Source organism: Larus michahellis, chromosome 13 (genome assembly GCF_964199755.1).
Source record: "Larus michahellis chromosome 13, bLarMic1.1, whole genome shotgun sequence".
Lineage (NCBI taxonomy): Eukaryota > Metazoa > Chordata > Aves > Charadriiformes > Laridae > Larus > Larus michahellis.
The window spans coordinates 5,827,306-5,844,430 of NC_133908.1; the positions used below are offsets into that span (position 1 = coordinate 5,827,306).

Here is a 17,125-nt window from a genome sequence, read left to right on the forward strand (position 1 = left end):
ACTCCTGAGTACATTCAATATTGCACGTCCTTTTCGATTTTTATGATAAAGAGGTGAAATAAAACATGTTCCCTCTGTGAAATGGGGGAAGGAAGGCTTGACTTTTGGTACCTGCTGTACTACTCACCAGAGTGCAAATGTCTTCTTTCCTGAACATTTCCATGAGGTTATTCTGGTCCATTGCCTGACAACTTCTGTGCTCTAGTGGTGTCAACTCATTAGTAAAGAAGCTTCCCCTGTGCTTACTTTTCCTTCAGTACTAAAACATATTTCATGGGCTTTCCCATTTATTTATAGTAATATGTACAGATAGTATTATGGTAGTCCCTAGAAGACAGAATAGACATTAAGACCCCAGTGTCCTGGGCTCTGTGCAAATGTGATCCCTCGGTTTTGCTCTTTTCTGAAGGATAATTCTGAAATCATCCTAGTATCTGCTGTATTTGGAACGATGGTGATGATACTTTTGCATGTGTGCCCTGGTGAGGATTTCAGAGCTCAGCACATTAATGCATGCACCTTCACAGTCCATGTGCAAAGAGAAGAGTGCAGGCATTGTTCCTTTTCTGCCATGATATAGAACTGACCTCTCCAAGGTCACCCAGCTCTGAGTACAGGTATAAGGAGGTATAACCTGGGGGTACTGAATCCCAATCCTGTACTTTATTTATTGGTGGTGTACACATGCTGTGATAATGGCTGCATCCTTACAGACACATCTTTCTCCTGCAAGTGATTTAAAAACTCCACCATCCATGTTGCTATAGGTGGTTCCCTGCTTTGCTGCATTTCTATTGACATGCACTCCTAAGAAAATTGCTTAATATTTGAGATGTGTGGGCATCTGTGACATGGCAATGGTGGATTTACTAAGAAGGAAAGCATATTTTTCCTTCAGTGACTTGAACTGTGATAGGGCTGTCCTCCATTCACAGCTAGGCCCTCCCTTGGAGGAGCAGATAGTCTCTTGTGATCCCATGTGATGTTTCAAGGTGATTGACCATCTGCTACGTGGGTTTTCTTTTTCTTTTAGAATCTAAAAGCTAGAAGCACAAAGGAATCTAAAGATCAGACGACGAAAAATTCCTTGGAAAGTGAGTGATCGATGCAGAGGAGACTGTGGTTTGTCAGGACAGTGTGGAGGCTGTTGCTAAACTTCCACTCTCCCTTTTTCTTTTTAAATGCTGGAGGGTTCTGGAGTCTCTGCTGGCTCTACCTGGGAAATCAGTTCCCTTTTGCTAAGTAGCAGAGCTTGTGCATAGTAAGCTGCATGCATGCATGGGGAAGCCCCTGCCCAGCTTAAAACCTCATCAGTCCCTCTGGGGAAAAATAGGCCAACCAAAGGACTGCTGTGATTTTCAGAGAACATCTGCTACCCAGTGATAGCACAAATGCGATCATAGCAGTTACTGTTATATGGTGTTTGCCCTGTGGTAGCATCTAGAAAGCCTGGTCAAGATCAAGTTCTATGGTGCTTGTGGATGAGTACAAGACAACTCATGTTATAATAAGCTTCCATACTCACTAATATAGAAGCCAATCCCCTTCCTGTTTTGGCCTATTATCAGGATTTGGAAGCACTCAACAGGTCATGCTGAACTCCAGAAGGGAGGGATGCACTTCCAACCTTTCGGGGACCTCCTTGGCGACTTTAAAAGTGCAATGCCTGATTCTGACCTGTGGGACCAGGCAGGTTGCCAGGGACTTGCCGGAAGTATGCCATGCTGTGTGCCGTTGTTCTGTACTACCTTGTGTGCTCCTCATCTGTGGTCTGGCAGGGCGTGCTTGCAAGTGGGCATCTGTTTGCTGTGGAGCATGTTTATTTCCTCTGTGTGTTCATGTGTGTTTTATTGGCTGTTCAGCACACTAACTTTAGAGACAGTAGCTCGTTGGTGAATAAACCTGTGCCTCTACATTCAGTTACATTGGGCAAGTTGCTTTGTAGGGGCTGTATTTAGGTACCTCTCCCTTATGTTCCTGCTGCTTTTTTTTTCACAGCTCTATTATACAAGCCAGTGGATCGAGTGACTCGCAGCACACTTGTCCTGCATGTAAGTATCTGAAGGGTAGTTTTTGAACTCTAGGCCCCTTTCTTATTTTCTTTGCCCTTCAAATTTTCCATGGGGCTACAGGACTGCGAAAATAAACCTGTCATGCTGCATAAGAGCCTCTTCCCTTTACACTAGGGGCAGGGAGTCCATAGGTAGGACCCTGCTGTTACCTCAGTGAGGTTTCCAAGAAGTGCAGAGTATTATCCTCTTCCTGTAGAGATAAAGCCTTGCTCTAATCTGTAAGAAGAAGCTGGAGCATCTTGTCTTACAGCTGTAGTCAGGGGCCCTCAGACCCTTCTGCTTTCCAGTGCTGCTCATGGTTCTGTCTGTTGTGTTCCTGTTGTCAGGATTTGCTCAAGCACACTCCAGTGAGCCACCCTGATCATCCACTCCTGCAGGACGCTCTGCGGATCTCACAGAACTTCCTGTCCAGCATCAATGAAGAGATCACTCCTCGTCGGCAGTCCATGACTGTAAAGAAGGGCGAGGTGAGTCTTCCTGCTTTCGTTATTTTCTCAGTTTCTAAATACTGGTTGTGCCTTTTCTGTAGAGCGGACTAGGAAGTTAACGCTATTAATTCGTTTGTTGCTAAGATACAGTTTATGCAGTGTCCTTGTTCTCTAAAGGATGTGGTACAGCTCCTCTGTTTTCTTTCCACAAAACAGTTTGGAAACCCAGAGGAAAAGTATAATAAGAGTTTTTTCCTTAGCACTGTTAAAATCATTTGTCATACATAATTTCTATGATGCATATTGGCATATTGCTATGTGCTAAATGTATTTGTATTTTACCTGCAAACTGAAACCAAACAGGAAGCCTGGGAGGAGAAAAAGGTGAGGAAACATCGGAAATCATAAAAAATTAGGAAAAGCTGTTTTCCAGAATCTTCAATTCTTGCCATAAAACTCATTCTTTGTTTCCTCATTTCTAAAGAAGAATGTTGTAAATGGGACTAGGAAGCAAAACAAGCAGAATGGGTTGGGAAAGCTAAGGGAGGTGATTGAACTCCTAAGGGTGTAATATAACTCTTCTCAGCTCTGCTAGGAGCTGGACTACACCCAGGAAGTTCTAAGATATGCGGTTTCTTTACCTGCGTGCAGTGTTGTGCAAGGAGGGCATAGAGCTACACAACGGTAAGGTCCTGCATGCCTCAATGGGCTTGATTAATCTGCCTCGTAATTTCAGTAGAAAGCAATTCAGTCCTTCCTGATGAGGAAAGGGCAGGACTGACAGAAGTATTAAGAGTCAGAAGGATGAAGGAGATTGGACAAAAGAGGGGTGCATCTCCTATAGTGTATACGTGTAAGAGGAATTGTGGCAGTGTGCCAGAGACACTGGCTGATCAAAAGTGACCCAAATTACCCTGTACAGAAACATCTCTTACAAAGCCCAGGAGATTGTTAAAATACCATGAAACTTCATGATGTAGTCCCAAATCCTGTCAGCTAAACATGCTTACTTTTAGCTGTTAAACTGATTTTCAGCTGACAAAGATTGGCTAGAAGCTGCAGTACTGGGAATTTGGCGCACTTTATCCTGCAAGTCTTGCTTATTGTCTCATATTGTCAACTGAGGAAGTCTGCAGCTGAGAAAAGAAGAGGAGGGGCTGAGCAATTGAAGGCTGAGGTAGAAGCTCAGACATCAGTCACCAGGGCCTCAGTGATAGTAGATGGCCTCGTTAAAGTGGATGCTGATTGAGTTGTAGCAGAAATCGCAGGCTAGAATGCCCCTTCGCAGGGGAGGGAGCATTTTATGTTCTCCGGTTGTCTGTCAGCATCTCAATGAGGGATGGAGGCTTTGAAAAGTGTCATGCAGAATCCTAATGAGGTGCCAGAGCCCAGGCAGAGGGGCAGGCTCAGAAGGATGCTCCTGATGATCTCTTTTTGCAGCGGTGTATTTTTCAGATCTTAGAAAGCAGCAAGGGGAGGCTTGTCGGGATTGGACTCAGGAGGCTTGTTCACACACTCACTGGTCCTGCAGTGACTCTACGTGTGATGTGGGGAGGGAAAGAAGGGGAGACCCAAGGAGAGGGTTGTGGGTGTGCTAGAGGGGACTGGGAACCCCTTGTCCTCTCCTTCATTGCACGTAGCTTTCACTGAGCCCAGGGAAGAAAAGGACTTGCTTCTGATGCTTCCCACTGTTTGCCTTCCACTCCGGGAATCTGATGGTGGATACTTTCTTTAGTCATTTGGCACCAATATCCCACTTTTTTCAAAGTGGTAACGCCCCAGTTGACACCACTCTGTGTCTAGAGAGTAGGTATGTTCACTCTCTGTGTAGTAATCCAGAGACAAAAGTCTGCTCCCAGCTATTCTGTGTGGGTTAGTGATGGCTGCTCCTTCCTATAAGCTGCTCAGCTTGGGGTCATAGCTGGGTTTTGTTTATGCCTGTAAATCTTTCCTTTTCTACTTATCCTTTCCTCCCACTAGTCTTGCTTGTGCTTCCCCTAGGGTGACAGGACAGTGTGCAGTTTGCATCTCCTAATTGACTGCTCTCGATGCATAATGTATTTTTTTATTTTAATGAATCACCAGCTTGCTTTGATGGCTTTTTTCATTATTTGTCTTCCTCCCATTGAAATTTCCTTGGTGGAAAGGAAGGAGGGAAAACAGCCCTTTCCCCTCATGTATTGCTTAGGTGCTGATCTCAGTTACCTTTTTTCCCAGTCCTTGCCTTTTATGTGGAATATTTTTCCCCTTTGAGTGCATTGTGGGGAGGAGTCAAATCTCCTTTGCCAGCCTCTTGCTCCAGCTCTTTTTTTCAGGATTGCTTTGAACTGAGGAAAGCAGCCAGTTGTTAATCTCCCTAGTGACAGGCTGCGAAGGAGAGGAGTGCAGGTCAGGAGAGAGTTCAGGCTCATCAGCACAGTATTCCTCCCTTTTTGCAAAAAGTAATTCCCTGCTCCAGGAGCATTGACCTGCCTGCTGCCTTTCTGCCTGCTGTCAGGTGTCCTTCCTGCACACCAGCCCCCTGGTTCTGCTTGGCTCAGTAGGCTTTTTTTCTAGTTCTAGAGTTATGCATATGAACTGAAAGTTTTCTGTGACGTGTGGACCTGGTTTAGTTTGCTGGGCTGAACGAGTATTTCAGGTAGTGCAAGGAGATGGGAACAAAGGGAGTAAAACCATTCACCAGAGGGACAGAATGGACTACAACAGGGAAGGGCAGTATTGGTGTGTTAAGCCTACGAACGCATAGTTTGGTCCTTGCTGCTGCCAGGCTGACTGTAGCTGGTCTTCTCTGCTTTGTGGTTTGCTGAGGGCTGGGGTACAGAGGAGCCAGGAGAGCACCAGCCCCAGCCTGGTCACACAAGGGAGGCTTATCTGGGCTCTGGGGTCTGTTTCCATTCAGCCTGATCTGCTACGTTCTCTTGCTACCTCCTTTTCCCATCTTTCTACTTTTGTGGTTTTACTTTTTAACTTTTTGGATGGATTACCTGCAGGTATCCACTTTGCCAACCCTCTAAATAACACCACCACCACCGCCCCACCCCCACCCCACCCCCCCCAAAAAAAAAAAAAATGCACGGAGGGAAAGGGAGTCTGAGTAGCACTGTACCTTCTGACTCAGAATGCATGTGGTGGAAAATCTTCCACCCCTCAGGACCATGAAGCAGGCATCTTAGCTGCTCACTGCTGATCCTTCTTCACCTCTATCCTCGTGGCTTAAATAGGGAACCTGCTTAAGGTTCTACGCAGGATGGTCCCTTGGGGAAGCAAGAAAACAAATGCTTTGAGGTGAAGGATGTGCCGCTACTATGTGCCAGAAGGAAGGGAGTAATAACCTTTCTAGCCTTATTAATAGAGCAGCTCTATGGACTGCATGTTTTTTTTCTCAGCTAAACCTGGATGCAAAATGACTGTGGAGCTTGTGTCATCTTTCCCTTCCAGAAATAAAGGCTTGTGTTTCCAGCTAATTCAGCCCATTCTTGTAAAGCAGGAATTAATGAAACTGCAAAAAATTGCAGAGTTCATTTGGGAGATGATGGTTCCTTTCCTGACTGCTGCTGGTCTAATGTTCTTTGCAGGATGTTGTTTCAGGGCAGTTCAGACCAACCTGAGTGGTGGTGGCCACCATTCTGCCTTGCCACACAGTCCCACCTTCTCTGATGTGTTCTCACTGTTATTTGTGTATTCCCACAGTGCCATGGAGTAACGGAGCTGCTTAAAAATGAAGCCTTTTTGAGTTTTATGTCACTCTGCTGGCTGAGTGGCTTAGTATCTGGTCTCATCAGCACCAGGCCAGACACAAGAGGGCTGACAGACAGTTTTGTCTGGGATCAAGCCCACTACATCACATTGGATCAGCTTATGCTACTGTGCGCCTTTTCCCTTGCCCTGGAGAGAAGAGTCTGCTTGGCAAGCTGCTCTACTGTGTTTCTAAATGTGGTTTTAAACTGCAGTCAGGGGACCCTGGGTATCGTTGCCTTAGACTAAGTGTGCTAGGGAAGGGAAAGGACAAAGGATGTTTGCAAGAGAGCAGAAGTGCAGACTAAAGCCTTTGAAAAGCTGGGAGCTAAGCTTAGACACAGGCAGTCATGCACAGCTTGAGGCCTGGTGCCTACTGCTTCTAGAGGCCTTGGGCAGATGTTGGCAATAGAGCAATCAAAAATGATCTTGGATGCTTCACGCTCTGTCTTACAGCTGGAGTCAGAGAGCTCCTGGTGACAGAAGCTTTGGAAAGAAAAAGGAAAGGCTATTAAAAGGCTCAAAGAGCAGCCAGTTTAGCTCCCTAGGCAGAGCATCCCTTTATTCTGCAATGCTGGTCTTGCAACACACGCGCACACACACATGAGGAATCATTTTCTTCCTACGCTCTGCAGAAAGCCAAACCACCTCATCCTCGCTGACGTATGCCAATACCCATCTCCTGCTTTTACCTTCCTCCTCCTGCATCACACATGTTCCAGCCCTTCCCGGGGCTCTCACCCACACACACTGCAGGCCTCTGCTGTCACCACATCAGATGAGCTCTTTCCTCAGCACACAAGTGAGGAGACGGCCTTTTGTACAGCTGTAGTTCTGGATGAGGAGACTTTCAAATTCCACTTTTTGTAATGTGTCTCAGACAAACTTGTCCTCTGCCACACTTCCTGGAGTTAAACAGTACGTGACAGCAGCAGGATTTATGATATGCAAATAGCACTAAAACACTGTAGGATGAATAGATGAGCATACAGGTAGTCATGAAGTTGGTAGCGGAGGAGGGGGAGATGCTCACTGAGAGAGGTAAGAGGAGGAGGACAGCAACAGGCAACCCAAAGAGGGTATCCAAGCACTGAAAGACATACAGGGAGAGCTCTCTTGTCCAGAGCACTCAGGTGGGTGGGAGAAGCAGGAGGTAAAAACGTGCAAAGGAAAGCAGGGCCTAGAACAGAGACTTGGGACTTATACTCCACCAGTACAGGAGCTTTGCAAGAGCCACTGAAGGTAAGCCCACAGTCAGCCCAGGCCTCATTTGAGAGATTAAAGATGATCCTAATTCACTCCATTATGACACAAAATGGGAAGCTTTCCCCCAGGCCTCATGGAACATCTTTCTATAGCTGAGTTGAGCTTCTGTGATGGACACCTGACAGTTGTGGGGCTGTCTGTGGAAGAGAGAGGGTCACTCTGCCACTGTGCTGTCACTCTGATCCTAAGCTTATGTTTTCTTGGATGTTTATTTGGTGTTTCTGTAGTCTATATGTCATTTCAGTGTATTTTGGGAAACCTTTAGCAACTTTGTTAACCTTAGCAAACAGAGTAGCTTTGGAAACAAGGTAGAGAGATGGTTTCCCACACATAGGCTGTTGCATGTCATGTACAGAAGGATGACACAGCCAAAAGACTCATGTTTCAGGAGACCCTGTTTAACAGGAGACCACCAAAGGAATAGCTGTTGCTGGCCCTGGGTGGAAGGAGTTGACCAAAGTGGGCTTTGGCTCCCAAACTGCTAGAGAATACCTGTGGAGCTGAGGTGGCACGGGCATCTGACTGGCATGAGTCCTGTCTGAGGGGGCTGCTGCTCCCCCCGGGTCGGGTGGGATGGGCTGACTCATGTCGGGAGGTCCAGGAAGATGCCCTGCACTCCCTCACTGTGGGGTTTGGCAGGGATCTGGTAAGCCAGTTGGGAAATCCTTTTATTGTTTCCCTCTGACCTGCTGAACCCTCCCAGCAAGATGAATCATTTGCAACAAGGATGTGACCCTTTGCTGGAAATGCTCCTCCTCTGCTCCACTGATGCTGAGCAGCCTGGGGCATGCCTGTTTTGCCCAACCCTAACGAAAGTCCTGTTTTCCAAGAGAAGCTGGTAGTTATAGCTAATATCAAGCTCCACACCCCTGTGAGGGGAGATTTCCTGACTTGATCCACAGATGTTTTCTCCTGTTCTCTCCTCCCCAGATACTTGATTGCTTTTGGGGCAGTTTACCCCTGCTGATTGCTAAAGGGAGACCTTCCCAAGTAGCTCATGAGCGAGAAGATAGGAAGCCTTGGAAGGTCTGGGAAACTCAGTGTTTTCCTCTGAGTGGCTGACTGGAATACATCCCTTTCACCTCTTTACTTCTGTTCCAGTCAAGCTCGGGAAATAGAACTTGTCTTCTTCCCACCCGGTTCTCTTTCTGGGAGATCATGCTGCCCAAAACTTTTTGCTGCCTCATGGTAGCGCTCTGTCTCATGTCAGTCAGGGTATTTTGTACCCAGGAGTGGTAGTCAAAATAAACTCAGTGCAAATGAGTGGTACCTCAGTCCCAGGTGGGAAGTATGAAGGCTGTTGAATCACACCCCTGTTTTGGCATCATGTGGCTGAGCTTTCTGCTTGGGTTTTGGGGAGATGTGGAACAGAGAGCATGGCTGCTTGGAGGAAGTCTGCTTGAGTGGTGACAGCCAAGGACTGTGCAGCCAAGGACAGGTTAGGTGAAACTTCAGAAGGCAGGAGAAGGGGTGGCCTTGTTGGACCAGGCAGGCCATGTGGAGAGGTCTGCAGCCTTGCTGCAGGGAATACTGATGGGCTGTTCTTTTCTTACTTTGTTGAGGCCTGACACAAAGGTTTCCAGTAACTGGTGCCCTGTATGACCTTCCTGGTCTAGATGATGGTACTGGCATAGTGCCAAAACCAGGGGGCTGATCTAGGGCTGAGCGGTAGTCCTTCGCAGTCCCCCAACAGCTCTCCTGGGCCTGTGCCCTCCATTGCCTGTGAAGAAACACATTGCTGCCACCAGAGGTGTCTTCCCAGGACCAGGTGCTGAGTCTGTGCTCTGGACTAGCCTGGGGTATTTTTCAGCTGGGAACTCTGGGCAGGGTGCTGGGCTGGGCTATTGGCTGATCTCACGCGCTGCCAGTGCCTGGCAGAGGGGGACAGAAGGCCAGGTCAGGACCATGCCATGTCCCTGTCAGTTGGGAAGGGACGGTGCCATATCCTGCTGGGTAGCAGAGATGACTGCGCTGTGAGAACATCTTTACACCTACGAACAATGAGCAGAGGTTGAGCTGGCAACGAGCAGCTATTCTCATTGCCCCAGAGGAGCTGAGCGGATTTGCAGCGTAATTAATATGCATCAGATAAAGAAACCTGAAATCAGGATTTTGGCTTGCTCAGAAAATATCTTTCCCCGCTTCATTATTGCTCCCAAATAAAATTCTTTGAAGCTGCGAAGAGTGTTTTTGCTACTGACAACATACCTCCTCCTTTTTATTTATTTATTTTTAAAGCTCTCAGTGTTTCTGGTTTCCTACCTGGGATTTGTTTGCCACGGAGGAGGCAGGAGGGGGAGGCATGCACAAGTGCATATCAGCAGCAGAGACATTAATGCAGGCAGGTGTTCTCTCCAAAACCACTGAGGAGAAGCCAGGAGGATCACGCCCACCTAAAAATAAACATTAACATATGTATGGGCCTTTCTGAGCCTGAATCACTGCTGGATACCAGATCTCCACAGACTCTTGCCCAGAGATGGTGCAACAGTCTGCTAGGTAGCAACCCTGCTTCCTGGCGCTGTGGGAAAGGTGTAGGTTTTGCTGCTGCTCACAGATTTTCAGGACCTTGGTGTAATGGAAGGCAGCACCAAGATGAGATGCTGACACTGCTGTGTGTGCTTTAACAGCTAGCTGTAGTGCTAGTGCAGCTGCAGACAGGAAAATGCAGACTTATAGTCTATGTCAGGAAGTTTAGGGTGCTGCAGGATAGAGTGTGGAAACCAGAATTATGTCTGCAAGGGCATTTCTCTGCCTCGTGTTCCTTGCCATCATGCCTGCTGGGCCCAGGACTGGTGTGGTTTGTTTTCATTTTGGAGAGCCAAGATGGGAAGAATGGTAGGCGGAAGGAGAGGCAGCGTGGGGGTTTGCACTCCCACACCCTCTGCAGCAAATGTGTTCAGGGCTTGTTATGTCACGCAGCAAACAGAACCCATGGGGCATAACCTGAGAAACTGAGGCATCAGTTCTGGTTTGTATGTCCTGACCTTGCTCAGGTTAACTGCTTTCCTGTTGCATGCCGCTGCATAGCTGAGCACAGCTGCCTCTCGGAAATGGGCAGTTTTCATGTACGTGTTTCCCAGAGTGGGGATCACAGAGATACTGGAGGTTGGGAGTGAGTCATACTAAGTCCCAAGAGTGGGCCTGGAGAAGACTGAGACAGCAGGGAGGGGTGTTGGTACTGGTCAGTGTTAGCAGATCCCCAGCCATGGTGCAGTCTAGGCTTAATTGGTATGTGTAACGTGTCACTCATTGGTGTCAGTCAGGGGGGCATCCTCTTAGCTGGAATAGCAAGGAAATAGTACAGGTCAGGAAAAAATACCTTAGTGTACTTGCGCAGAGAAGCTGGTGGTTCCTGCTTATGCTGGCTGTGAAGCAAGGCAACACTGACAGTTATACGTATCAGTAGGAATACAGTTTGCCCAAAGCTGAATACTCCTGACTTCCGTTTGAAAAACAGTGGGAGATATCTATTCCAGATGTGCACTCGAAGTCCTGTTGATCCTGACATCAGAGCAGAAGAAGGCCTGAGCGTTGAGTAGGGCTTGAAACTTATAACAGCACACAGCCATCTATTTCAGTGCCAGTGCTGCAGCATGTTTGTCTTTCAACGGAGTCCCCATAAGGGAATTAGGGAAGTGATGCTTCTGCCTACCAAGATGTGCAACTTATTTAGGAGGTTGTAAAGCTCCTTGGAATTAGAAACAGGAATAAAGGCGTCAGGGTTGTGCAGCTTCTTTGCATCTTCTATGTTTGGGGAATGTTTATATGATATATAAAAGAGATTTAAATAGGCACCGGGTGGGGGCATATCCAGATGTTCCTATTTAAACACAGGCTGAGAAGGGACTACCGAGAAGTTTGCTAGATAGACGTTTTGTTCAGGAATTATCCCTTAACAGCACTTGTAATAAAGAAGCAGCAATGGCATTCAGCTGTCAGTGTTGACAAACTGCTACTACTGTTGTGATGGGGAGTGGTGGTGTTCGCTCCTCTTTCTCCCTGGTGGGGTAGCTTAAGCCGAATTCAGTGGCCAGGTGATTTCTGAGAAAAGTGGTGTTTGCTGCTCTCTGCTGGTTTGTGAGGGAATGATGTGCTGTCAGCGGTTCTAGCCCTTCGGGACACGGAAGCTGGGCAATGACTCACAATAAATTACACTTGGGTTCAGGAACAGATGAGGGAGAGAAGCCTGAAGTCTGACCCAGAACGAGATAATAAAGGAGATGCGTGGCCATTTCTGCCACTGGGAGAGGGGGCAGCAGCAGGGAGCAGAGCTTACAGCAAGGAACACTTAATAGCCTTTTTTCTGAACTATTTATTTTCAGATGTCCCAGTGCTAAATATGGGATTTATATTGCACTAACCAAAACATTTTTTCTGCTTTTTCACCAGCACCGGCAGCTGCTGAAGGACAGTTTCATGGTGGAGCTGGTTGAGGGGGCTCGCAAGCTACGTCATGTCTTTCTTTTTACTGATCTGTTCCTGTGTGCCAAGCTGAAGAAGCAGATTGGAGGGTGAGGTTTTCCTTCTGGAGTGTGTCCTTTGCACCTCAGTTTCAGCAGAATCCTGGGTTTAGCCAGCAATTTTAGCTGAATATGAATACCTCAGACCTGGGTAACCATAATCCATGAGATGTAGTTAGACAAGGAATGATCAGCAAGGTAGTACTGTCTATTTTATGAGACCTTGGCCAAGTTCTGATCCCTCAGGAAAGGTTAATTCCTCCTGCCCCTGCTCCAAGCCTTCCTAGGAAAATAGAATGTTCTTTAGCTGCTGGTATTCTGGACAAATGTAATTCATTTTTCTACTTCCCCTTTCTTTTAATAGGTGACATTCTTCACTTTCTTTTGGTACTAAGGTTATTAATTTTGGCCTTGCAGCTACAGACAGTTAACAGTTTTGCAGAAAGAATGGAAAAGGTACAATAAACAGACTATGTGTCAATCCCAAAATGCAGCTATACACACAGTTTTGTTGATGTTTTTCACAAATGAGAGTGGAAAAACCTTTACCACCAACATGCTTGCCTCAAACAGGGCTTCTCTTCATTTGGTAAATGTTCTGCTCTCACCATCTTGCCCTCCTCAAGCAAAAAGTTGTCCCTGCCCCTTTTGAAGCACATGCTTGTGAGGAATGAACCTTCAAAAGAGTGGGACATTCCCAAGAGTTGGATGTTCCTGACAGTAGAGGTGGAGAGGGTTGAAACATTAAAATAGTGAACTAGTTATCCTGGTGAAATCACTGGAGGATGGCAGTTACGAGCTGTCATTTCTCTCTTCTGTTTGGATTACACAGAGGTTTATCCATATTGGCTTACCTTCCCTAACTTTGCCCTCTTAGCTCAGGCAGGAGAGACCTGGGTTTAGATCTTGGGTAACAGCCAGGTCAGAGGCATGGCATGGCTTTTGAACTTTGCCTCTATGGAGGCTTCAAAGGGAGAGCATGCAGGACTGAAAGGGTTTGAAAAAGATCATTATGGTTCCTTAGGATCAAAAGGACTAGATAACAAAACAAGTTGCCTTGTCATGTGCTGTACTGCCTACTGGCCTTTCTAGGCTTTCTTGCTGGAAAGCAGCCCTTGACCAGACTTTTTCCACATGGGAGTCATGGCGAAGTTGTGCCCATTTCTGTATTGTATGCACTATAGCAGGGAAGGACTTGTGGGAAGGGGGAGTGAGTGTTGCCAAACATTGGTGATAGTAGAAGGTTTGGAGCTTCTGTCTTTCAGAAAAAGCCAGCAGTATGACTGCAAATGGTACATCCCGCTCACTGACCTTAGTTTCCAAATGGTGGATGAGTCTGAAGCAGTGCCCAACATCCCACTGGTACCTGATGAGGAACTGGATGCCATGAAGATAAAGATATCCCAGATCAAGAATGACATCCAGCGTGAAAAGGTAAAGGGGGTTGAATACTCCATGCCAAGTACAGACTTAGTGTCTCTGCTGAGATGAGGTGCTAATAAAGCCACATTCCCAGAGCTGCACAGCATGGAGAGTCATGCTGAAACAAGACTGTTCGGCAGAGGGTTATGGTGCAGCTCTGTTTTCAGTGATATCTAGATGCTCTGCAGCCCATCATTGCTTGTTCTAGTGCACGGCTCGAATGATGGTGTCCTGTGAGGAGGCAGAAACAAAAAGACCCTGTAGTTGTTCCCAGTAGTTCCTCTATTTGCATGGAACCGTCTGTAACTGCTATCCCTGAGCATCCATGTGACGGGCAGGACTCTTATGCTGTGGACATGAGGAGGACTGGGAGTGTGGCATGCCAATTTCTGGCTATTAAAGTATGATCCTGCAAGTGATTTGGGTCAGAAGCCATGTACTTATGAATTTTTGTAGGCTCAGTTATGCTTTTGACACTTTTTCTGACTTCACTGCTGTCAAAGCACCAGCAAATATATGGAGAACACCAATTATATTGACTGGACAGTCTGACACAGATAAAGTGTCTCTGGCCCAGGATTCTCTTTGCTTGCAAGACGTGTTTTCTCAGAGGTGTTAGACTCCAAACCTTCTTGGAATCCAAAAGAGAAATAAGAGTTTGAAAACTGGAAGCCTGGTGGTGTGTAGAACAGGATATAAATAACATTGCTTGTACCATGAGAAGACTGTCCCCGGCTCTTCCAAAGAACATGCTTCTGCCTCTCTGCCCTGGCGGGCTTTCAGAAAGGGCTTCGGGGAAAAAGTAAGATATTAGGAGGAACACTGTGTGGAAGCCTCTTACTCAAAAGGTGCAGGTGCCCAAGATACATGCTTCAGTGCATCAGTGCCAAACAATATACGTGACTGGGTTTTACCCAAGAAAAACCTTTGTTCTAGCTGACCTCTGTTGAAAATGGATCGGTGGGTGGGAGAGAATTTTGGCAACAGACTTCTAGGCAGCTTCTAGAGAAGTTCCTTACAGTCTCCTTAGTTAAGGATGTTTGGGGAGGACCTGGCAGTGCTATGGCAGTGACATGATGCTGTTGGAGCCTCTGGAATGAAAAGTACAGGGTATAGCTGGGACAGTGGCCATGCACTTCTGCACCTTCATCTGGGGCAGCTGGAATTGGGGAACAAAGCCAAGACTGAGTGTAGAGATACTGCAGGTAAGATCTTCCTGAGCAGCTGGGAGCCCTGTGGATTCTGTTGACAGCATTTCTCCTGCCTGGGGCCATTTGGCTACTCACAGAGGGAAGGGATTGTAGATCTTAAAAGTCTGTCAGTGTAAGTGGGGGAAGACATTGGAGAATAACATGTGTCTTCTGTCTCCCTCCCTCCCTGACCCTTCAGAGGGCCAATAAAGGCAGTAAGGTCATTGAGAGGTTGAAAAAGAAGCTCTCCGAGCAGGAATCCCTCCTACTGCTGATGTCTCCCAACATGGCCTTCCGGGTACACAATCGCAATGGCAAGGTGAGTGGCTCTTCTAGTCTCCCTCAGTGTACAAGACAGAGGTCAAGGGGAGAGTGTGTGTGTGCGGGTGTGTTTGTATATGCTGTTGTACAAGGAGGTCTTCATGCCCTCTACTGTCTATGGAAAGCACTTTCCAAGCAGCAGACAACTAACCCTTGCTACACCAGAGGTTATGATGGCATCTTGTAAGGCTATGACTAATTTGTATGCAACATTGGCATTTAAAAAATAGTGTTAGAAATTAATCCCCTACCTCAGCAACTGCCTGAGCAGAGCAATAGGAACGTCTCTCTTCACCTAAGATACAGCTCTGCAGCAGCTGCCTTCTAGAGTCTCCTTTGAATTCAAGGCTTAGCACACTCAGGTCTGTCTTCTCAGGCCTGTATGCTGCACTTGGCACCAAGGATACTGAAAGGTTGTGAACAGTCTCCTTTAGCACTGTGGGATGCTCAGTGTGCCAGAGGTATCCCCTGCTCTGGCAGTGCTGTAACCTGTCACTGTGGCCTTTCCATGCACATGGCGAAGGATTCTCACAAGACCCTGTTGCTACTCAGTGAAAATCCACAAGCTGGTCACTGCTTCCTCAGTTTGCATCAGTGTCTAGGCCTGTGCCTGAGGCTTTTGGGTTTCCTGGTGCAACCATTGTGAGGAAGAGCACAGAGCTGCCATGGGACCTCATGCTGCCAGGGATGCAGCTGCTGTTTGCAGGGTGGAGCTCTGTGAAAGCTCTGACTGCAGGAGTCTGTGTTGGTGCTGCTGGCACATTGCTGAGAAAGCATATTGCCAAAGTCCTGCCTGTCACTGACAGAGCTGTGACATAGGGCAACCGGCAGGAGTACTAGAAGGACAGTATATCCAACAATTTGCACTGGAGGAGGGTGGGAGGCAGACAGACCTGCTCTCAGTCATCGGTCAGACTAATGCATACCCCATTTTCTTCTGTTTTCCTGTGTAGAGTTACACATTCCTTATTTCATCGGACTATGAAAGGTCAGAGTGGAGGGAGAACATCCGGGAGCAGCAGAAGAAATGTGAGTGTCTCTCAACTGGGCGTTGGTACAATGGGATCTTATTAGACAGCAGGAGTCTAGAGGATGAAGTGTGGGGCAGGGTCCCCTGGAAAATGAGACATGTGCATTGAAATCCACAGCACAACATGGATGTCTTCTGTCTCTGCGCATCTGAGACTGTCTGGGGATCTTTTGCTTGCAGTAACATAAAGGAAATGTGTAGGAAGAGCACTGAGTAAGTGTGTGGAGAGATTGTCCCATTTACTCTGGAGATCAGAGCTCTGTGCAGCTTCAGGTAGAGGGAACAGCTGCACCCTTTTACCTGCCTCCAGTCGAAAGAAAATTATTTACTTTTTTAGCATGGGTGCTTTTTGGCTTTGCAAGAAAATAAGAGCCCCCCTTGTTTCCTGTGAGTGATCCTGAGACTTTTTACTCCAAAGAGTATCTAAATATGCCCTCAGTAGAGCTGAGCTGTGGCTGCACTACAGTCCTGAGCACCACGGTGCTCCTGCTGAGCATTGCTCCGGGAGCAGCTATCCCATGTATGCCCAGAATGAGGGAGCATACGTCCAGCCTCTGCTTTGAATTTCAGTTCCTCCCTCTTTGAATCTCTGGCAGGCTTTAAAAGCTTCTCACTCACATCGGTGGAACTTCAGATGCTGACAAACTCCTGTGTGAAGCTTCAGACAGTCCACAATATTCCCCTCACTATCAATAAGGAAGGTGAGACCTTTAGTTTATGCTTTTACATGGTACGGCTGCAGTGAAAACCTGCCTCTGCCTGCCTTTGTGCCTTTTCCCTCGAACTGCTCTTACTGTTTCTTTTTGCTACAGGCTTCAACCTGGTGATGAGTTACAAACTGAGATTTCCTGTAAAAAAACCAAAAAGCTGAGGCCATATGTACCCAACTTGCGTAGTTTAGTTAAGTAGATGATGGTGTACAAAGAGAGAGCAGCAGGAACGATAACAATCTGTCATACCAATGTTACTTGCTGCAACAATAAAAATACAAGCTTCAAATGATATGGCTACATCTAAATTAGTAAAATATTCCTGGACATCCTCCAATATGTATTCATTGACTAGTAAATGGTCTCTACGTGCAGCCATCATGCCAGGAATTAGAGGCCTGTTGGAAGTCCTAGCCTGGGACAACTTTGAACTATGCCTGGGAATCCTTTAGAAGAACACTAGTTGGCCAAAATTTTGTCAGAGACCA

The 17,125-nt window shown here is 46.9% G+C and overlaps 1 protein-coding gene across 1 annotated transcript in view; it reads left to right on the forward strand.

Moving 5' to 3' along the window:
* Positions 1-17,125, forward strand: part of BCR (BCR activator of RhoGEF and GTPase) — a 102,905-nt gene that overhangs the window by 66,961 nt on the left and 18,819 nt on the right. Inside the window, exons 6-13 of the mRNA XM_074606576.1 lie at positions 1,034-1,094; positions 1,999-2,051; positions 2,399-2,539; positions 11,894-12,015; positions 13,230-13,398; positions 14,776-14,895; positions 15,851-15,926; positions 16,524-16,628. Coding sequence (XP_074462677.1) covers positions 1,034-1,094; positions 1,999-2,051; positions 2,399-2,539; positions 11,894-12,015; positions 13,230-13,398; positions 14,776-14,895; positions 15,851-15,926; positions 16,524-16,628 — 847 coding nt within the window. The remainder of the gene's footprint in view (positions 1-1,033; positions 1,095-1,998; positions 2,052-2,398; positions 2,540-11,893; positions 12,016-13,229; positions 13,399-14,775; positions 14,896-15,850; positions 15,927-16,523; positions 16,629-17,125) is intronic.